This window comes from Vanessa cardui, chromosome Z, assembly GCF_905220365.1.
Source record: "Vanessa cardui chromosome Z, ilVanCard2.1, whole genome shotgun sequence".
NCBI classification, from domain to species: domain Eukaryota; kingdom Metazoa; phylum Arthropoda; class Insecta; order Lepidoptera; family Nymphalidae; genus Vanessa; species Vanessa cardui.
Window position 1 is genome coordinate 3,781,256 of NC_061154.1, and position 25,072 is coordinate 3,806,327.

Genomic DNA, 25,072 nt, shown 5'->3' on the forward strand with positions numbered 1-25,072 from the left:
GCTGCGCTGCGTAGTGTGCGCAGACGCCGGCAAGCCCTCCGGGCACGTGATGGGGTCGAAAGAATGTAGCCCCCCCATCACGAAAGGTAAGGTGGTCCTCGCTACCCAGACTACCAATAACGTCGGACGACGCCAGGCTGAGGAGGAAGCTGCAATGTCGACATGAGCGCAGACTTCAGCTTCCTTCAGACGAATGTCAACCACTGCGCCGGGGCTCAGGATCTTCTACTGCAGTCCATGGCGGAGTGGCAGGTAGACCTGGCGGTGGCCTGTGAACCTTACTTCGTCCCTCCCCTACCTCACTGGCTGGGGGACTTGGACGACACCGTGGCGGTCCTCACGAGGAGCGGTACGGGTCCCCCCCTCTCACTCATCGAAAGGGGTTCGGGCTACGTAGTCGTGGGGTGGGGAGAGTACGTCGTCGTCGGGACGTACTTCTCCCCTAACCGCAGCCTGGCTGAGTTCGAGATCTATCTCGGCTTGGTCAGAGCTGCGGTGGCCAGGCAGTCACCGAAACCGATAATGGTTCTTGGCGACTTAAACGCGAAGTCGCGTGCCTGGGGTAACCCTGTCACGAATCCGCGAGGGAGGGCCGTCCAGGTGTGGGCCCTGCTCTCCAACCTGTCCCTTCTCAACAGGGGACAGGTTCACACCTGCGTTCGCCATAACGGGGGTTCCGTGGTGGACGTTTCGTTCGCCACTCCTGTCGTAGCACGCAGAGTGGTTGATTGGAGAGTGGAGGAGGAGGTGGAGACTCTATCAGATCACCGGTACATCCGATTTGAGATCTCCACCTCTCGCAGGCCGGCGGAACCGCAGAGGGTGCCGACCACGCTGCCGAGGTGGTCTCTCGGCCAGGTCGATCGAGAGCTGGTCAAGGAGGCCGCAATCGTGCAGCGGTGGGGTTCCGCAGGGAGGAGGGAGGGCGCCAGCGCAGAGGAGCTGGCAGGCCGCATGCGCAGTTCACTCAAGGAAGTCTGCGATGCGGCCATGCCTCGGACCCGGCGCAGAGTTCCGCGCCGGCATGTATACTGGTGGTCGCCCGAAATCGCCGACCTTCGGGCGACGTGCTGTCGGGCACGGAGGGCCTACGTCCGCTGTCGAAGACGCAACGGCCTTGACAGGGATCTGGAGGGACAGTTGCTGGACGCTTATCGCCAGTTGAAAAAAGAGCTGCAGCTGGCGATACGCAAGGCCAAGGAGAAGGCCAGGGAGGAGCTTCTGGCGGGTCTCAATCGAGACCCGTGGGGGCGCCCGTACCGCGGTGTACGCGGGAAGTTCCGCACCCAAGGCGCCCCCGTCACCGAGACGATGCCGCCGGAACTCCTCCTTCGCCTGGTTGGGGAACTCTTCCCCCATCCAGGCGAGCACGTCCCTCCGCAGATGGCCCCCCGCTCCGTGACCGAAGACGCAGTGGTTCCACCACTGATTACGGAGCGGGAGATGGAGATGGCCCTCGGCCGCTTGAGGGCCAGGAAGACGGCGCCGGGTCCGGACGGGGTTCCAGGGCGTATTCTGTGCGACACCCTGGAATACCTAGGTGCAAGGCTTCGGGAGCTGTTCGACGAATGTCTGTGCAGCGGGCAGTTTCCGAAGCCTTGGAAAGAAGGGAAATTGGTCCTGTTGCTGAAGGAAGGTCGGCCGTTGGATTCCCCTTCGGCATACAGGCCAATTGTGCTGCTGAACGAGACGGGAAAACTCTTCGAGAAGGTCCTTGCAGCCCGTCTCGTTCAGCACCTCGAGGAGGTCGGTCCGGGTCTCTCGGAGGCGCAATACGGATTCAGGGCGGGCCGGTCGACGGTCGACGCCCTGAACGCCCTGAAGACTCGGACGACGGAAGCGGTGGCCCGGGGGCAGGTCGTCCTGGCTGTGTCGCTTGACGTGGCGAACGCCTTCAATAGTCTCCCTTTCGAGACGATACGGGAGGCACTCCGATACCATGGGGTGCCGACCTATCTGAGGAGACTGCTGGAGGCGTACCTCCAGGACAGGGAGGTCCTCTGGGCGGGGGTCGATGGGAGGATCGTTCGGCATCGAGTGGGTTGCGGCGTTCCACAGGGGTCGGTCCTCGGCCCAATTCTGTGGAACGTCGGTTTCGACTGGCTCCTGCGGGCTCCCGTCCTTCCCGGGATGGGGGTGTTGTGTTATGCTGACGACACTCTCGTCACGGCGATTGGACGGGACTTCCGGGAGGCGGCTCGCCTTGCCGAAGTCGGAACGGCTCTCACCGTGGACCGCATGGGAATGCTGGGCTTGAGGGTCTCCATATCCAAAACAGAGGCCCTCCTCTTCCACGGTCCACGGAAAGGACCCCCACGAGGGGCGAGTATCACCGTCCACGGGACGGTGATCAAAGTGCAGGCCCAGATGAAGTATCTGGGCCTGATCCTGGACGGACGATGGAGCTTCGGGCAGCATTTTGTTCATCTCGGCCCGAGGCTCATCAATGCCGCCGCCGCTCTTGGTCGCCTCCTTCCGAATGTGGGGGGGCCGGGGTCGCTATGCCGGCGTCTTTATTCCGGCGTAGTGAGGTCGATGGCGCTGTACGGTGCCCCGATCTGGATAGACGCCCTCACCGCTAAAAATCGGGCCCTGCTGCGAAAGCCGCAGAGGGTCATAGCGGTGAGAGGCATCAGAGGGTACCGTACGGTGTCGTGGACAGCGGCGACACTTCTCGCGGGTGATCCGCCCTGGGAGCTCCAGGCGGAGGTGCTCGCGGAAGTGTACCGGTTCCGGGTCGAGGCGAGGGACCGCGGCGACCGTCCGGGGTCGGCGGAGGTCGGGCGGATCAGGGCTTTAGCCCAGCAAGCCCTGATCGCCCGATGGCAGGAGGATCTGGGGTCTCCCTCGGCGGGCCTAGCGACAGTGGAGGCGATTCGTCCCCACTTGAGTCGCTGGGTCGAGAGGAAGCACGGCACACTGTCGTACAGAATGACGCAGGTACTTACCGGACACGGGTGCTTCGGTAAGTACCTGCACGGGATAGCGCGGCGGGAGGAGTCACCCTCCTGCCACGAGTGTGGTGCGCCAGTGGACACGGCGTACCACACCCTGTACGAGTGTGCTGCGTGGGGGCCCCAGAGGCACACCCTTACGGCAAGTATGGGCGGAGACCTCTCGCTGTCGAGCGTTATCAACGCCATGCTCGGTAGCGAGATGTGCTGGTCGGAGATGCGCTCCTTCTGCGAAAGTGTCATGTCGCAGAAGGAAGCAGCGGAGCGGGAGCGGGAAAAGAATGCCGCCGCTGACTCGCTCCGCAGAAGACGACCGGGGAGAAGGAAAAGGCGCTACGCGCACCTTCTCCCTCCGCCTCAATAGGCGCCGTAGGGACCAGGGGGGGTCCCAGTACCCTGGGAATCCCCCCTAGCTGTTGGAGGCCCGTATAGACGGGCCGACCGTCAGGGCGTCACGGTAGCATGCGTAAGCGATCCCGTGGCGTCCGCCGAAAGACGGAGAGGGTACCGCTGGTTTTTTAGTGGGTAAACCCGGTGTGCTTGGGCGTACTCGGCGTTCAGGGCTCCGGGGAGTCCCACACACCCCCCCACTTTCCATCACGTGGGGGAAGCGCGTAAAGCGTTTTTCCAGCGAGAAAAAAAAAAAAAAAAAAAAAAAAAAAAGTAGTTAGTCTTAGTCTCACATTTTTGGCGTCTTCTTTCCTAGTCTCTATCATTTGGTCCTTTATATCTGTATTTGTCTTTTAACTTTTAGTATTACGATTTTTATTCTGTGTTTTCTAATTCTAGTGTCTTTCCTTTTGCCTAAATATTTTTCGTATAATGTTTTCCTAAATGTTGTATGTAAAATAAATAAGGACCCCTTTATTATGTAAGTGAATATGTTGTGTTATTTTATACATTGTTTTTAAAATCAGATTAGCATAATGTGGAAATATTAACTACATTTAATTTTTTTATTTTTCCTGTGTCTTTTGTGTAAGGATTAAGATAAAATTAAGCTTAGTCGTTAAAGTATTTGGTCATATCGGTCTTGGAACGCCATTTGACGGTAACAAAAATATAATATTTGTATAACAGTAAGACATTTGAAACGAATGTTAATAATGTGCATAACACCAAAACATTAAGGATTTTATACAATACTTACTTTATAATACTACTTACACTATCACAAGCAAATCAAATTTGGCTATATTTACCTTTCATGCCAACTAAAATACAATCATATTTAGCAATTGCCTCCAAAATACAATAAAATAATCCAATAAAAATATATTCTGAATATCCATAGAACTAAGCTAATATAGATAACAAACATTAACTTATGTTTTCTCGTGCCTTACACATTCAAATAATGCACGCACAACCCACGAAATCTGACGATGCACCGACCGCTAAGCAGATATGTAACTCATCCCCTTACGTCTTAAAACCCATAATATTAATACAAAATATAACAGACGTATCACCACGTTTACGGTTGTTATATGTAGTAATATTATAAAGAAAATATATCAAATAGGTTATAGCACAATACATTTGAAAACGGTAAGATCCAATATCCTAGTTTTCAGAAGTAAATAAGTCCGATAAATATTACCATTACTAGGCAAAAGGACCGTACATTGTTTGTTACTGTTTTCATGTTTAGTATTAGCCTTGCACAATTAATGAACATGGTTTAGATATCAGTGGTATATCATCTTACGGCGTTTATATTTGGTAAACATTTTAACGAATGATCAAGCTCATTGAAATATTTTAATTATAACGAACGTAGACGATCTTACGGTCTTAAAATTTAGCAACAAACAGAAAAATATGTAATTACGGCGCTTATGATAAACATTATCTCGGTTTCTGTAAAATTTTTTCAAAAACATCACTAAGAAGAGATTGTAGATCTCAACACGCTGATTCCGAATCAATTATTAACTCATTTTTCATAAAAATTTTAGTTACGGTCATCTTAGTTAGGAGGGCAGCGTACATGTCAATATTTGTTGTTCTTCACCAAAAGAGTATTCGGGTTAATTAAAAGAATAATAGTAATAGTTATACGTTTTTATTTAGATATTTTAAAGATAAAACAAAAGGAAAGATCGGGTATCTACTATTTATTTATTAGGTATGTGATTCACTTGAAATTTTACAGTTAGGTACTCCATTAGTCACGATGAGGCTCTTTAAGAATGATTTTTAGCAAATTTGTACGACTTTTTCCTTTCGAAGTAAGGACGAGTAGCTAGTCATTCATAAATTCAAATTATCATAAAATTTATCCGACACGAAGTTTTATTAGCGAATTTGTATGACTGACTAAAATTTACTTTACTTAGGTTTTTCATAAGTCTTCGCTTAATTTGATTTAGATAATCTTAAGAAAGATTATTAACACAAGTGGCTTGCCCACGAATCTTCGCGTTTAGAATTACGATACCTATGATTAATATTTTGCTTTGATTTAATTTCATTATAAGCTGAATTGTTTTTTTTTAATATACAGCCAAGTCCAGCAAGGCTTTCTATCTAGTCAGTAGCTTATTTCCGCTCTTTAAAATTAATTGTTTGTTGATTCGTAACAATTTATATTATATTGCAACCCAGAATCCTCTTTAATTTTTTATCTACGGCTGGATATCAAAATGAGGCAATCGATCTTATACGTGTTTCTATCGTGCTATAATCACTTGGACAAACATCGGTTTACACTATTAATTTATAAGATCGTATGTAAGTATGAGTGCAAAATACTTTTTATACACGGTTCTTGCTTCTCGAGTCATCGCTAAATCTAACCAATGATCGTTTCGACCACGGTCGCTCTCAGTGACCAGGTAACGTTAACAACTTTTATAACTATGACCATAAGTGGTTAAGTGAGACGTAATCATAAATTCCTGAACAAAAACTTCCTACGTAGTTAACGTATATTTATGTCGCACATAATTATCATTACGGAATACATATGAGCCGAGACTGTCCAGTTGGACTTGAATGTTAACGGAAGAATGTCTCAATCTCAGACAAGAACTATTTCAATTGAATTTACATTTTTGTTTCAGATTCCGCAAAGACAAAATATGAAGGGTACCAAAAACGTGAGGACTACATGTCATTAAATATACTTTAAAATATACTAGACCTGATAGACGAACATTATTGTTGGTTTATCATCAGATTATTTTCTTTATTTATATTTTTCGCAGAAATTCTAAATATTTTGATTTTTAACATGGGTCAGAATTCTGAAAATTGTCAAGATAAGTATGACGTATTGTCCAAGAAATCAGGTGCACTTTCGAATTTCACACAGTTCTCGACTCCTCGTTCTCGAAACTGTTCATTAATGTGTAGTAAAACACTGTGCCAGCCTCTTCAACTGCCAATATGATCGATTCATTTTGTTAACTGGCAACCTTATAGTCAACAATATTGGGGCCCACCCGTTGACTCTTAACGTGCTTTAGTATACACACATATTATCGTACAAAGGGCATATCCCGAAGAAAGATGAAAACTAATGAGTTAATCAGCAATTTACTTACAATGATCCTTTTGAAAAAGTACGTTCCTTTCTAAGAAAATGCTACGAGGAATGTTGCAATTAGACGCTAAAAGCGTATCATTTTTTGCTTAATGAACTATATTAGGAATAGCACCATATATTATAAATTAACTATGCTGCGCCTCGCGGGTACCAGGGTAACATGCATTACTGACCAAAATTAGCAAGAGGTACTTACTTATAAAAATATTTACGAAAATGAAACAACGCTCTAGGTATTCAGCTATCACGATATCGCTATCTTGTGGAAAGCGGTAAGTATATATTAACGTAATGCCTCATTACGTATCGTGACTTAAACTTAACAAGTTAACAATATACCCAAATAATTTTGTTAAAATAATAAACGAAAAACTAAACTAAACTGAAACTTAGAATTTTAAACATAACATTTTTTGTTATAAGTTGTCCTTAAGGAAGAGACACATAGATATACAAAAATATAAATATTAATTGTTTAACTAAAATAGTTATTCTGACACAAACATATACTTCATTTTATTTATTTCTACAGATTTAAATAAATGCAATTGATCGCTTACCTTTTATGTTAACGACATCGTTGTTAAAGAATTAATTAACATTGTATATTTAATTATAAATTAAAAAACCGTTTAATTTATTAACATTCCTTCATTTGAAAGTGAACGAGAATAGATATCTAGACGAATCGAATTGATTTGTATACATGTGTGCAACAGTGACACACATAGAGACGACTCTTCCTTAACTTATACTATGAATTGTATTCTAAGTTACTCACACACTAGCAAAACACATATGTGTGCATTCAAAACGTAAATAAAAAAATATCTATCATCAAAATTCTATATTTAAATTATTATTATTAAAAAAACACAATGATTTTACGTTTACGTTTGTGTTACACAAACGGTAGATAACGCCCACGTAGAATACTTAGTATGGCTGTGTTCCTGTTTGAAGGGTGAGTAAGCCAATGTAACTTCAACTACAAGGGACATTATATTTCAGTTCCCAAGGTTGATTGCACGTTGATGAGTAATATTCCTTAAAATGTATGTATGCATGTATCGGCGATGGTCATTTTCATCCTCCTACACTTATTCCAATTTTATTTGAAATTTCATTTCAATTTAAAGATTGAAAATCAACTTCTTGGTGGGCTTTGTGCAAGCCCGCCTGGGTAGGTACCACCCACTCATCAGATATTCTACCCCTAAACAACAATACGCAGTATTGTTGTGTTCCGATTTGAAGGGTGAGTGAGCCAGTGTAACTGAAGGCACAAGGGACATAGCATCTTAGTTACCACGGTTAGTGGCGCATTGACAATGTAAGCAATAGTTAATATTTCTTACAGCGTCATTGTCTATGGGCGATGATGACCACTTCCCATCAGGTGGCCCAAATGCTCGTCCGCCAACCTATTCCATAAAAAAATAAAATAAAAAAATAACTTAAAAAGTAACATTCTTTCCAGTCATATATTGTTTCACAACAATCTATTCATTGTTTCTTTATTTTTTTCATTAATAATTCTAATTTATAATTAAACTTTTTATTTGCTCTATTCTGGCGTTACCTGAAAGCGATCGTTCACAAAACCATAAACAACCTCATATTATTTTTACTGGAAATTATTCTATATTTAGGCTTTACTCATAAACAATAAAGATTACTTGTATTGATTTAACAAATTACCTTCAACTCAATAACGACGTATCAACCATCAAATTCAATATATTCGTTCACAGTACCTCGAGGTACGCGTCACCGATTGTTCTTAGAATTAATAAATTGTTTGAATGATATTTGTCAGACGGACTTGTACTACGTTATTAATAATATGTCGTAACAAGCAATAAGTGCCACAGATTAGCAGTCGTTACGATGTTTTGCTTGACAGTAACGCAATCAAACAATAATTTAGCAAATAAAATACATACATTGATTATTGTCCGTGGATTTATACAAATGAAATGACAAGCTGATTGTGCGTAATCTAAAATTAACCAATCAAAGACGTGTATTATTTTATTAAATGCAATTTAATTTATGTATTGTATTATTACCATTTTGTAAAATAACATATAGCCCCGACTAAACCTACAAAGATCATCTCCCAAAAGTTTCATCACAATCGGATGAGTGATTTAACATTGCATATATAACAAACACACACATTATTTTTTATCTATTGTTGGTATAAAATGTAACACATTTATCTATTTGTGAAATGTTACCAGTTCATGATTCATAAAATTTACAAAATACGTTTGTAAGAAAGTACATGATGTACAGTCGGGGTAAGAAAAGGTTCGTCACCTTAAGATCTATTTTTGTGTGCGATAATCTGCTTTACCGACCGAGAATGACATATTGCGTCGCAATGATTTGATGCTTAGATTCAAAAGGTACTAAGAGTTTAAGACTTAACAAAGGAATAAATTTGAAAACTGACAAATGTTTTCTTATTCTGACTATGTACATGTTATTGGCACAGCAAACGTCAGCCCTAAATTTCCATGTACGATAATTAAAAAATGAATAATATTGACGAGTTGTTTATTTCTTAACGTGGTGTAATAATGAATTTAACTCTACTTAATTCATCATAAGTAGATACGATTCTATTTTAAGTTAAATGAATAAACGTGCCCACTTCGTGCAGCCAAAAATATTCATATATTTTGTCGGACAAAAAATAAAAGGTGATTTAACTACACATTTGAACACGATAACCTGAGATCATAATATTGTGATAAACGTCATACATTTAAGGCCTTCTAAAACAATCTTAATCATTATTTAAACATGTATAGTACGACACAAATTAGATGTAGCATCGGAAAATGCAATGGAATGAAAATAAAACCGATTACTGCCGATTTACACAACCAAATAATAATAGAAAATAAATAGCTTCCTATCGCGCTATTCGACGCTATTCGTCGCTTTAGATTCAAGCGTCAGAGAAAGCAAGTGCATGTAAATCGACGCGTCAAATTGACGAATAATTATAAATAAATAAATATAATATTATAAATAAATAAATTAGGTCATATAATACTACAAGTTATTACGTTTGTGTAAAGATCATATTTGGATGAGTAATAAATATTGATAATTTGGGATAGCGTACTGAATTCAGATGTGATCGGTTTTACGAAATTTGCCGATGCGACATCTAAGTTGTGTCATACTATTCTCAAAATATTCTTTAAATAAGTTAGGAAAGTTATTCAAATGGTATATGTACAATATATTCATGATTTCCTGGTAACTAGTAAGTCCATAATGAATGAACAGGTTCTAATAAAATCCCTCTACAAAACGTATCAAGGTAAACCAGGGCGTCTGGCAATCGTTTAATCTATTTTCATAGAGTAATACTCTGTATATCCGTATTTCGTTGTAATGGATAGTGGTCCAGCTTTAGTACAAGGGAGATGACGCCTTAAATATTTGTTGGAGTATTGCTGACATATAACGTGACTTATACTTCTTAGTATGTCGAACTTACAGGGAAGTTGTCAATTTGTTATTCTAAGGTGTCAGCGGAACCTATAATAACAACAAACAACAATAGCCTGTAAATTTCCCAGAGCTGTGCTAAGGCCTCCTCTCCCTTTCGAGGGGGTTTGGAACATATTCCACCACGCTTCCAATGTAGGTTGGTTGTGTTCGTTTTTAGCTCCCGTGGTGACCATTCATCATTTCCACCACTTTTTTAGTTTTTTTTTCCCCACAATGCTAACTTTCTGAGAACCTTTTGAAGGTATTAATTTGAACTAGTGTGTCTTTCGCGAAACTTCATGTTTATTCAAAATAATTGGAAAACTCCAATTGTTATGTAATGGACAAACTTCCATTACAATATTTTTAATTATTTTTTTTTATTTAGCCGTAATACCTCTACTGTCGGCCTGTAACTTTTTTCCCGCTCTCTAATATTGAGTCTTTGTTAAATCGCAACAATTTAGTAAATCTATGGCTGGTGATCTTAAAAATTAATATATAAAATTTTAAGCGCCAATACTAGGGAAGTTAGTACTCGCCCTAATATATGTTCGAAATAGTTATAATTGCACGTAACGAAGATATCGTCCCAACTAATTTCGGATACGGCGGCCCGTCTTATGGGAGACCAGCCACCACACATGACATATTATAGGGCAAAAGTGAGAACCCACGACGGAATTCAGGTACTAGAGATTATAATGCCCTTCCAGATTCCGATCTGTTTTGATTTGAAAATTAAATTTTAGTTTGCTGATCGAGTTCTATACTATAACTAGCCAATACGTCCAACGTCCAACCATTAGCTCAATATTCACGACTAAAAACATACTTTGACAACAACTTTAATACTAAGTGTGTCCTGAGTATCGGAGTATTATTCACTTAAGAAATACAGGAAATGTAAACCTTTCTAGGCTACGATCGATCATATGATCAATTGCATTGAGATGGTAATTTTTATTTAGACTATCTTCTTACGGACAAAGATATGCACTATATAATAGGTCTTGAGTAATTTGAGTCGTATTAAGTGGAATGATGATGGCGGATATACACCCGAGTGCGTTTTTGTAATAGCTCTTTGATAATACTAAGTGGAGATGCACTTACATGGGCATAATAATCGTATTGACCTTACGTTCGAAGCAGTCTATGACAAATTATAATATTATTTAAATTTTAAATTACTTAAGTAATTATCGAAGTGTTTTTTTGTGGATTAACATTAAAAAATGATTCGCTAATCATAATTAAGTGTTACAGACACGCTGTTTCAAAGAGAGGATTAAAAAAAAACAGTTTATAGCTGATGTCAGTGTAGGAATTAAATATGTAGATCGACAATTTGCCAACATAAGGTCACATTTACACACAATATTATACATTGTGTAAAAAATGATTTTGAAAGAGTGAGTTAGAGAGTCGAGCCGAGATGGCCCAGTGGTTAGAACGCTTGCATCTTAACCGATGATTGCGGGTTCAAATCCAGGCAAGCACCGCTGATTCATGTGCTTAATTTGTGTTTATAATTCATCTCGTGCTCAGCGGTGAAGGAAAGCACCGTGAGAAAACCTGCATGTGACAAATTTCATAGAAATTCTGCCACATGTGTAATCCACCAACCCGCATTGGAACAGCCTGGTGGAATATGTTCCAAACCTTCTCCTCAAAAGGGAGAAGAGGCCTTTAGCCCAGCAGTGGGAATTTACAGGCTGCTGTTGTCGTTGTTGAGTTAGAGTAAAATTTCATTCAATTTTACTCTCGTCCTTTTGTGTGTGTCTGTGTTAGTGACTGTATGTTGTCTCGTGACTGCGGCTGGATCTAATTTGGGCTACTAGTAATTTAAGAGCAGTATACGAGTACATTCCAAATAGTCAAACAATTAATTTGTTTGACCCTGTCATTTCGAAAATTTTTATTCCAAATACTTCTATTATTTCGTAAATAACAAAAAAATACTAACTTATAATCAATCGTTGAATCTTTTTTGTTGACTCCGTTGACTAAAATCACTATGAACCTAGACTATTCAAAATTAAAACACAAGACAAATTTATCCGATGAAATTAAAAAGATAGGCGGCGAGTATGGGTTACACGTAAATCTAAAACACATTTATTCTTGGCAATTTGTATCATAGCCATAAGCAATAGTAAGCATTTTTATAATTGTTTTATGCTCTGTCGTCATTCTAGAACGGTATGAATGGTATGTAGAGGCTAACAAGATATACGACATACCTGGTTCTTGAATAAGAATTATTCTTAATTTCAGTTTAAAAAGTTAGTTTATTTAATTAATACTATATTGTCTCTGAATTTACAATTTATGATTATTCTTTTGGGTTAAAGCAAAATTTTAATGGGGTAGGTTTAATTTGTTATACGTAAATAATATAATCGTTGAAAACTAACAGCAATTTCGGTACAGAAGACCTACTTGATAAGGCTTACCTTGCGAAAACCTCAGTAATTTTATTGCTTTCGAATAATGAGAATGGGAAAATTTGTTTAAAAACAAACATATGTTTTATTAGTAATCGCCATGTATCAAGCAAAAAAGTATGTCCTTTCTTGGAGTTAAAGTGTTTACTTCATACCAAATTTCATCGAATTCGGTTTAGCGGTTTGGTCGTAATAGAGCAAAAGATAGACAGAGTTACTTTCACATTTATAATATAGATTATTCGACGGTTTCTTATACATAAAATTCACATTTCTCGCTTCCATAGTCCACACTTAAGATATATAATCCACCACACTTAAGATAAATAATATCCACAAAGACAGATATATAAAATATACTATACGATACTATAAAATAATTGGATTTGGACGATAATATAAAATAATTGGATAAATAAGACCAACAGAATTAATTAAGTCATAAATGAAAAGAGAAAGAATGTAAATCCATAATGAACCTAGTCTTCATTTCGAGAGAATTTAGAGTTATTTGGACCCTTTTTCCTTTTAGTTTTTCTTAACTTTTCCAATAAGCATTTCCAAACATCTGTATTTCATAATAGTTATGAACCTGTAAATATATTTACTGTGATAAAAATAAGTTAATATAAGTAGAATTAATTTAGAAATTGTCAAAAACTTTATTCATATAAGATCATAACAATAACACACTGCTGTTCCATAAGGGTTTAAATTAAGTTAGTCAAAATAACCTTAGCATAATTACTTTAATCATTGGCTTATAATTAATGATTTAATTGAATATAAAAATAAATGGGTTGCGATTATCTCGATGGATCGTTATTCTTTTTATTATTTTATTAGTAGCATAGATATTTTATTGTGCCTTCAACCGTAAAGTTATGATTATGAAATATATATGTTCAACATAAGAGCTCCGACAAGTAGTGAACAATGTATCGTTAAATCTCAGCCGGTTATTTTTTTTTTTTTTTGAAGATACTATATTTTTAGCTTAAAAAAAGAAAAACAAATAAGTATTGTATATACGTTTAGGTATTAAGAATAATATACGGAAAAATATTTGTTTCTGACAAATACAAAGGAATCCTGGCAAGTGGTACAAATATATTCATTCGAATCAAAAATAATAGGAGATATAAGAAAATTATCTTAAAGAGGGCAATTAAAAAGGACATTTTTAATTTACACTGACGAACAGGATTAATTAAGTATTTTAATAAATGAAAAGAGAAAGAATGTAAATCTTACTCGAAATTCAAATTCGATCTGACCGTCTTTGCATGAGCGAATATATGCGTCGCTAAAAGAGATAAACAAAATAATCCAAGCCAGTATTTAACATTTTATGTAACTAAATACATAAGTACACGAAAACAAGTACAGAATTAGTCTTATTTATTACGATTGCTTACGATTACTTATTATATATAATAGCAATTATTGTATTGTTAAGGTTATGTTAGAACATAATTGTTTGCACAAGAATTAATATGGTTCTTATTCTGAATAGCATGTAACCCAGTAACAAAGAAACATATATTATATAATATATAAATGTATTGTTACTATAGAAATTCACTTTATTTGGAATGGTTGCAGTAGTCACGCGTGATATAATAATAATAGGTAAATTTTACATAAGAAAAATACTCAAAAAAAGGGAAAATTTTATATGTATAAGTATAAACTATAAAATATATGAAATTACTTCTATTTTATACTTACAAATTAAGTCAATTCAAAACCAGTTACAAGTTACGAAGGAATTTTTGCAGAAGTCTTCTTGTAATATTTCTATACATGATAGTTTATAGCAGTAGTGAGCTGAGATCAGAACGAGTGCATCATAACCGATGATTTCGAGTTCAAACTCAGGCAAGCACCGCTGAATATTCATGTGCTTAATTTGTGTTTATAATTCATCTCGAGCTCGGCAGTGAAGGAAAACATCGTGAGAAAACCTGCATGTGTCTAATTTCATCGAAATTCTGCCACATGTGCATTTCACCAAGCCGCATTGGAACAGCGTGGTGGAATATGTTCCAAACCTTCTCCTAAAAGGGCGAGGAGTCCTTTAGCCCAGCAGTGGGAATTTAGAGGCTGTTGTTGTTGTTGGTTGTACTAATTAGTCTGAGCTCGCCCTAATTTTATTCGCACTGTAGATGCGAATAAAATACATAGTTAATATTCAAATACAAAAAAATACGTTCTACTTCAAATTTATTTATATATAAGTATATATGTATGTATGTACATTACTTAAATAATTCGCACAAATTAAAGTACGTGAACCAGGAAATGATGCAAGAGCTATGAATCAAATGTTGCAAATATGTCTCGTTTTTTTTTGGACAAAACTTGTCAAAAACGAGTTCAGTTTAAATATTATTAATATATAATATGATTACATGATTGTATGTGATAATTTTTTTTTATTTTGCGAGAAAATTTTAATTCCTCGAGACATAAATTTATTAAAATCGAATAAAGAGATTGAATCGTATTCCATACTAACTAAACAAATCAACACGCATGCAGACATAATTAAAAAAAAACAAGTCAACGTAAAATAGTTAAAAAAATTTATAATAAGTATTTGCAACTAGAATATGTGAAAATCATGTTTATTAGTATATCATACTGAATTCTTTTTTTTTTTCGAAGCTTGGCCTGAGTGACATTCTTTCTGCCCACACTTAACGCCTTATACAGACAATAACGATACCATAAAGGAGACCGGTTTTTTTGCGTTAGATAAAAGATCTAGGTCTAGATTTTATGATAAGGCTCTATAAAGTGTTGAAGTTACAAAAAACATTAATCGGTCTGTAATACTGGAGGCGAGTGTACGACGTGGGGTGCTATCGTGGCGAAAGGGGTCGTGCGATAAATGGGGGTTAATTTTTTATCACTCAATCCTATGCTACGGTTGAAATACACTTCCTGCCTAGTTGTTCAATTTCTTAGTTAATTTTACTTTTCCATACGAGACATAGATTTTATTTACTTAATAAGATCGACTCCGTTCGTTTTTCAGTAATTTATATATGTATAATAATTGGTACGTATGATGAAGATATTCGTCGAAATTTAGCGTGGCTATAACACTGGTTACTGAGTATGATGTTAATTAAAAAAATATATATTCCGACTTTATTGGAAAAAATTGAGCTGAGATGGCCCAGTGAGCTGAGATGGCCCAGTGGTTAGAACGCGTGTATCTTAACCGATGATTGCGGGTTCAAACCCAGGCAAGCACCGCTGATTGATGTGCTTAATTTGTCTTTATAATTCATCTCGTGCTCAGCGGTGAAAACATCGTGAGGAAACCTGCATGTGACAAATTTCATAGAAATTCTGCCACATGTGTATTCCACCAACCCGCATTGGAACAGCGTGGTGGAATATGTTCCAAACCTTCTCCGCAAAGGGACAGGAGGCCTTCAGCCCAGCAGTGGGAATTAACAGGCTGTTGTTGTTATTGGAAAAAAGAAACTACTTATACTAATTTAATTTAAAAGGGAGAAGAAATGTTTGAATAGAAAAAAAATAATAGCCTTTCGGACGAGTATATAGGCCACCTGGCAGTAAGTGGTCACCATCACCCGTAGACAATGACGCTGTAAGAAATATTAACTATTCCTTATATCGTCAATGTGCCACCAACCTTGGGAACTAAGATGTTATGTCCCTTGTAGTTACACTAGCTCACTTATCCTTCAAACCGGAACACAACAATACTGAGAACTGTTATTTGGCTGTAGAATAACTAACTACACGTCGATCGACCATAGATATAAAATAGAGACAGACAAGACAAAAGAGATATACAAGATGCGGTCTTCTCGAAGCAATCTCTTCCAAGAAACTTTAAAACAGACGAAAGTCAAGAAACAAATAGATTTTAAAAAAGATATAGTTTTTGGTTCTTAATAAATGAAGAACATTATATAAATATGATACACATCAGAATCGCACAATCCGCACAAACAAAAGGGCATAAACTTATTTGTACGCAAGGTTGGCGTTGGTGCCTATTTTTTGCAGCGTCTATTGCCAATCCCCCTATCTATGGTAAATTAAATAATTGATGAATTAAATTAATTAAATTTGAGGGTTTAATTGACTAAAACTTAGAAACTCGTCTGAATTAATTGTTTGAATGATATTTAAATGTTCACTGCAGAAAATAGTCAATAATTATAATTATACTACAAAACTTCGATGAACAATAAATATAACAAACAAAATATCAAAGGTGACCCTTATTTTTGGTTCCGTACAACATTTAAAAGCAGCTTGCACTCTGACAAACTCATAACTTAAAATTAATTATATCGCTATTTAGCAGTATACTTTTTTCTTTTTTGACATCCTTCACTTGTTTCTGGAATGTTCTCGAATGTGTTAATACAAGAATAAAAATATTTTATCATCTGTATGGTGTTTGAATTTCTGACATTAACTATTAGCAAAACATTTCTTACGTCCAATGAGTATGTGAAGTGTTGATAAATAACAGGTGGTCTATTTGTCAGACCACCTTCCTACATCATAAAAAATGTACGCGAACGCGAGTGCATATACTAAATAAATGAAAGTATTTCGAGTAAAATATTATACGTATAGTTTTTAATTTATTTTGTTTATGCATTAACACACGTACCCCTAAAATTGTACGTATTAAGTCATTTCAAGTGTAGGAAAATTTTACACCGTTTAATTTTAATCAAATCTTTTTATTACGTCTTTACAGAAAAATATGCCATTTTTGATTAATTTATTTCCTCATTTGAATCCAAAAACTGCGACCTGTGATTTCTTATCTTATATTGAAGTAGTAAACTTATCTTAATAGCCTTTAGTTATGCTAAGTGAGCACATATACGTACCTAAGAAACGAAGATTTAAACTATATAAGAAAAAAATTAAGTATAATTCTCAGTATATTATTGACACCTAAATACTATAGGAAAATAAAAACACATTATCTAACACTGACAATTGAAAATTTAATTTCCAGCTACTGAAAGAGAATAACAAATCACTTTTTTTTATTTCTAGCAACACTTTTGATATTTGAAAAATATATTCAATAATTATATAATTAATAAAGCAATATGCAAGTGCTGTTATTGGATATTCATAAATAAATGACTGTTAATAATTTTTACCTTCCTATACTGTATAATTATATTCATTTAGTTTTCCAAGTTTGTTTTAAGATAATGATAATAATCAATCATAAGTTAACGCGTAGGTCAAGGTTGAGAGTTGAAATCCGTTCAATGCCAATTTGTTTATAATATATATGCATATGTAAATTAATAAATTCATAACTTATCTAGACGCGCCAGAAATTACTTGCATGTTTAACAGTTTCTATCTTTTAAAGTTATATTACTGATCGATGGTTAAATAAAACAATCATCGAACGTTTTGTCATCACGTCAACCCATTGATCGTTGATTGATATCACAAATTGCAAACCAAAAAATCGTCACGTTTCAAGCAATCCTGATGGAAAACGGGTCAATTTATCATAATTTATCAATTGCGAAAATCGAACGGTCAGTGTGGTAAGACCCTTAGATTGCCATTTCTATACCGTTTAGAAAAAGTTGTTGACGGCTATCATAATAACGGTGCATTTAGAAAATTCTGCTATAACTATATTTAATAAGTAAAGTAACAGCCTGCAAATTTTTCACTGCTGGGATAAGACCTCCTCTTCCGTTAAGGAGAGGGTTTGGAACATATTCCACTACGCTGTTCCAATTCGGGTTGGTGAAATGCACATGTGGCAGAATTTCGATGAAATTATACACATGCAGGTTTCCTCACGATGTTTCATTTACCGCCGAGCTCGAGATGAATTATAAACACAAATTAAGCACATATATTGGTGCTTTCCTGGGTTTGAACCCGCTATCAGCGGTTAAGATGCACGCATTCTAACCACTGGGCCATCTCAGCTTTATATTTAACAAATATAATTTAAATATTAAATAACATATTGTAGTATTATATTGAGTAGCATAAACATTGAAAGTTAGTTAATATCGAACGGGCGTATAATGTAATGTTTAAAAACTTTACTTAAACTAATATGTAATTGAAAAGGAAATATGGGATGTTAATGTATAATGAATAATTGTTAATATCTATGACCCATGACGTGAGGTGACCTAATTAATGTTGTCTGAAACTTTGCTACACAGCAAAGACACTCTGTACAGGCCTAAGTGCTTGGTTATATCAAATAAATATATTATATAAAATATTAATTACACATAAATTGTATTTTATATAGTATGTGTATTTAATAACTTCTTAATTTCACCATTGGTATTAAATCATCCATAGACAAACAATGCTCTCTTTACACAAGATCGTCTAAGCCTTACAACATAGACTTAACCATTTATGTATATGAGGATTAAAAAAGATCCAAATATTGATCCCAGGGAGACCCCTATTCTTAGCATTTCTTAGGATTTTTTTTCAATCAAAAGGTCAACCTACTGTCTTCTTGTACTGGTTAAAGTCCTGCATCCTGTGGTTTCCTACATTTCATTTGAATATTTGATTAAGGAGGCATCGATATCAGTAACGCAGCAGCTTTTTTATAATTCAAATGTAATTTTTTGAACGAAAATTTCTCCGTTAATGTAATCTAGTTAGTGAATTTACAGTGATGTACAGACATTTTTTAGTTATTCAATATATATCTCCAATATCTAAGTATTTAATTTTGTCTCATTTCCATTAATAGCTTTGCTTTATTAATTATACCTTTATTGTATTCACTTTAAGTACATTATCTGTGGTATTATAATGTTGCCATGAAATCTACAACAGTATTAGCCGGCACTACAAATAAATTCACGAGATTGCATTTATTTATCAAGCAACTTAATCTAGTACTTGCGGTTGAATTTTCCAACTAATTTATATTAATGTCACCACAGACTACATTGCTTTATAGATAATTTAAATAAAATCTTCCGATATTGTTTCAAAGAACTCACACATATAATCCAACACAAATAAAGTTAAAATCAATAATATTTAAATTATTCAAAGTAAAGTAATAGCAGATATTATATATATCTCAAGTAAAATTTATCATTATACCAAAGTAACGATTGTACAATTCCATTGTACACTAAAACGAAGACGTTGTTGTACTGGCTTGACATAATGTTGCTAATCCCAAGATCTTGGAATTGAAATTCAAGTATAAAGATCATGGTCTGGTGTTTGGAAGCGTGCGTACTCCCGTGACAAGCCGTTGTTCCAACTGAACTTCGATCTAATCCGGCTCTAACAATATAGTTGAACCATATATGCTATCTCATTGGATTATGATAGTGATGTATTAGAGGATGAAGCTGGATTAGACATAGTTCTCAACTATTTTATCAACGACACTGTAGTAACTAACTTTTATCGCAGTAGATATCAAAGTCACGAGTGTAAGCCTAGGATTTGTCTAGAAAAAAGTAATTGAGTGGAACCATTCGCCGGCGATTTTTCCGACTTGGGAGCATTCAAGAAAATAACGTACACCATCCTCAAAGTCCGGCAACGCACCTGCAAACTCCCGGTGTTACAGATGAGCGGTGATCATCACTTTACATCATGTGATAATCGTGCTCGTTTGCCATAAAAATGACTTTACAGGTTTGGAATTCTCTGTAGTAGGCTGGAGTTTGAAAGTTGTCTGATCTAGCACTTTTAAGCTTTGGAGAGCACGTGCTCTTGCTAGTTGTATTGAAATTGTCGATAGCTGAAATAACCCATTGGGGTAAGACTGGAATGGTCATGTGTGTGTTCTATATTATATTTCCCTTGATAATAGTCGCTATGGAACTCAATAAAGTTCTAATTAATTTATTCAGTTTATATTGTTTTAAAACATAACACAGCCATTAACATATTTTTTATTCAACAGCAAAAAGTCGATAATCGACTCTACATATCAATTAGTGTCACGATCATTGTCGGCAATTAGTAGTTCTATGTGTAAAATATACAAATAACTTAGCAGACTTTAAATGTTAAATATAAACGCAGCTCTGTTTTGCATGAATACATCGTCCTGACATCGTGATATACACTAACACATGAAGAAAAAATCTTCTTTTCAAAAAGAAAATTAGCTAACACAGACGGTCTCAAAATGTGGAGGCATTTAATAGGCTATTTGACAATGCGAAAAATAAATTGTGAATTATTGTAAACAGTGTATATTATGAGTTTAAAAATGGTTATTTACAAACGAAACTTGAAAATAATACTTAATTTGTTCAAAAATCAATTAATAAAATAGAATTTTTTCAAACTCTTGTCACGTGACATAAAACGCTCCTGATTGGCCGGGCTTATGATGAAGTCACTTTCTTGTATACCTTGCTTTTCTACTATATGTACCACAGATTAAAATACAGCAAAGTGACGTCACCGACCCCATTGAAGCGCCATATTGTCCTAGTAGCGTTTTCGCGCGTTATTTATATATGGAATTTTTAATATGTTATTTTTCGGCAAATATGTACTAGAAATAAAAAAGTCATCTTTTACTAGGTTCCAACCTAAATAATAACCTTAACCACTACTAAATAATATAATATTGATTTTAAAAAGCAGTCAAATAGCCTATTCACTATATGTATATTTTTTTCATTATATTTTGCGTTTATTATATAAAAATTAATGTTACGACTATTAATAATTCTTTAAACATCAACTTTATTGTTTCATAATACGATTTTCATATGTAATATTGTAAACAAAAACTTTAGGTATCTGAATATAATAAAATACGACCTATTCTGATAAAAGTTCATACATATATAAAAAAGCGTTTCCTATTTCATTAGTATCAATAAATGTATGTATCATTAATTTGATTAGTTAACACTTACTCTCAAAAACATAAACAAACTATTATATGTATTTGAACCTGTAAGATCTTTTTCTCTCTCGTCTCTATTACAAATGTACCACATACCCCATTCACAAATAAATCATTTGGATTGATTGCAAAAACGTCAATTAGATATATTGCACCTCCACTGGTGACAGGGGAGCTCGTAAATGTAAATGTAAGTGGTCGTTATATTTATAATTACTATTTTAAAATATATGTAAATAAGGTCTCATTGTAAGTAACTCTAATGTAAACAGAGTAACCCTTTGTATCTTGTGCAGGTATTATGCAGTTTGACTTCTGACGGGGCGGATTTTAGTTCCTTAGATCCTTACCATGGGGTAGGGTTGACTTATCCATCAGATAGATTATACGACCGCTAGAAAAGCCCAAGACACAGCACACAAGATACACAGGATTTTATGATTATAGGTCAACTGAGAGTAAAGAAAGTCAAGTAAAATCAAAACCTGTATCACTACAGGTTTATTTTAAGAATGTACAAGAAATGCGACGTAAACGATCATATATTTTCGACAAACCAGATGAGCAATAAAGTTATTGTATGCGAAACACTAAAAACATCGGAATTTTGAATAAATTGCTTTGTAGTAAAAAAAATCTAGAGTGCATACGGACCGCGACAAGTTTTAACGGTCCTGCGTAAAAAAAAATGATGGACCATTCTATAAATCTTAAATAATTACAAACATATATTAAAAGTGTAATCGAAAAAAAATATAACAGCAAATGCAAATAAGGTTCGAATGAAAAAAAATAAAGCGTATACGTCTTATGAAAATAAACTTTAATTAAATCTAACATTGTTAAAAAATGCCGTCGAATCGGTTTTTTCTGTATCTGGGACAAAATTATTTTAATTCACAATCACATGCTAAAAAAAAAGATTCTTTATAACAAGGTCGTAGCAAAGAGCACGAGATAAATTAAAAGAACGAGTTTAAAATTCTTATCGTAACAAGTGCAGGCACAAACACACACCCACCCAATCGAGACACACTTCCATACAATGTACTATGAATAACTATAAATTATGTCTATATACGTATATATAAATGTAACTTTACTATTAAAATAAATAGTTTATATAGAATTAGTTATTACAACCAAAATAAATTTATTGCAATTTTTATTTTAGTCAATGAAGTCGTAGATGTAAATAATGGCTTCAATTGAATTATATTGATATAATTGTGTCGGTAATTACTGGAAAAATTAAAAAAATCATATACGTTTGGTGAAAAAGTTCCTCTTGTTCTCCAAAAAATAAAAATCATTAGACGAGACGTACCACCCTCTGAATTATGAATTTATAATTGACTTCGGCTTTTATTGTGATTTTGATTAAAAATTACATTTAGAGAATTTGTCCATTTTCAAGTTGAATAAATGTTTACAGTTTACTTCACATACTGTTTATAATAGAAAATGATGTTTGATCGACATAATTAATAAAATAAACATAGCATACATTCCGTATAGCGCTCTCCTTTTTGTGGATAAGTATCCTTAATAAATTGTATTTCGAACTTTGTGTACAATAATCAATTAATTTAAAAGAGATTGCCAGCAATAAGTTTGATATAGACTAATTGTTGTTTAAAATGTTATAAAGTCTATGATAAATGACATTCGTTTTTTCAATTTATATTTATAAAAAAAACCCAGCTCTAAACATTTTTAGGTCTGTTTACTTTTTATCGATACCATTACACGATAATTTCGGTAGCAAGATAATTAATAATGACTACGTGTTGCCGCTTTAACAAAAAAAAAAAAACAATCTATCTATTGCAGGGAAAACCAGAGCGAAGGCACATACCTACATAATTATAATAAGTATTACCTACAGATTAAAAAAAATGTAGGTATGTCTTTGATTAAAAATACCGATTTTTGAAATCATATAGTAAATGATAACTTTGATAAAAGTTAGTATTGTTTTATAAGTTATGTATAGTTTTCGCTTATGACTTAGCCCGCGTATGAGAGGGAGGGCCATAGTTAAGCATCATCTATCCTTGTCTGATGACAACGTCTGACAAATGACATGACGATCAAATATATAATAATACAAGTAATCAACTCACTTTCGCATTTGTAAAATTAATCAGAATGTAATTTAAAGGTGACAAAAACTAAATGCGTTTAACATTATAATTTATTTCATATATTTACTAATTATGCTGATATCACGTTAGGCACTTAGGTTTTTTTTGTCAACGTTTTTTCATCAGTAATTCGCCACTCCGTTCGCAATCAATTTTCCATAGCCTTTTGAATTTATACATAGTACTACGGTTTCTAGAATGATACTTAAATCTAAAAACAAAAATATATGGGAATATCATATGCATAACGAAATACAGGCAACAAAGTATTGGTATTCGCTTAACTACGTTTACAAACTATAAATAAATATAGGACTAAAACTAATTCCATAGTCACGAATACACCTCATGGCAGCGTACACAATACATATACAACAACAACAACAACAGCCTGTAAATTCCCACTGCTGGGCTAAAGGCCTCCTCTCCCTTTGAGGAGTAGGTTTGGAACATATTCCGCCACGTTGTTCCAATGCGGGTTGGTGGAATACACATGTGGCAAAATTTCTATGAAATTTGTCACATGCAGGTTTTCTCACGATGTTTTCCTTCACCTTCATTCTTACCACTGGGCCATCTCGACTCATATGTCACAATACATATAATACATAAAATTATTAGAATAAACTGGGTCTCATATTATTAAACCAGATGAGATACTCTAGGTACGATCTTATTTCTAAGTATTATTAATAATAAGTGTAAGGAATGCTCGCCAGATTTATTTAGTAACACAAGATACCAAGTTATATAATTGACAGAGCCTTAGCGCTGTTGTATTTATCTTTCTTTTGTTAGACCTCTTTTACTTACATCTTATGAAAACGATTAATGTTAATTATTTATAGATAATGAAATCCATAATGGCTACCGCAAAATTTTCTAAATGCCATAAAACCTCCGTAGGATGTTAACTTTTTGCTCGTTAGCTTGCCAATGTCATGTCCGACAACTACAATTACTACCAATTTAAAATATCATTTTATATGGCAACATTATACTTAGAAGCGATAGATTTTAATGGTTTTATATAATGAATAACTGTTACGCGCCCGCATTACAATGTGTAAAGGAAAATTTACTCCTGAATTATAAATATGAAGTCATCAGAGCATACGATGATAACATAACAAATTAGGTATTCAAATGATTCATTATTAATTAAAAAAATTAATAAAATTCAAATAGAGTCAGATCATTTGAAAAGAAATCTACCTAGAAATCTAGCACACTATCTTTCTGACTTCATTATAGAATTACTTTATTACCGTTGTCATATACAGCAAAGTTAAAATCATTTCAATCAATATGATGAATTCTAAATGACAAATTATATCTTGAAATTTGTGTACACATAGCTTTAGATAAAACAATAGAAACGGAATAAATGCAAAATATACTTATATGTTATAACTATTCCAAATTTAAAGTAAAAGATACGTGTACTTTTCCACTCTAGAATCCATCGAGATGAACCAGCGAGAAACTCTGAATTTACTTTTTTTGCTTTAATAAAATAAAATATG

The 25,072-nt window shown here is 35.6% G+C and overlaps 1 protein-coding gene across 1 annotated transcript; it reads left to right on the forward strand.

Moving 5' to 3' along the window:
• Nucleotides 1-150: 150 nt before the first annotated feature.
• On the forward strand, nucleotides 151-684 carry LOC124543308 (the record flags this gene model as incomplete). Its single annotated transcript, XM_047121489.1, has 1 exon — nucleotides 151-684. A coding segment is annotated over exon 1 (522 nt), but the record flags the coding sequence as incomplete, so codon positions are not given.
• Between the last annotated feature and the right edge of the window lie 24,388 nt (nucleotides 685-25,072).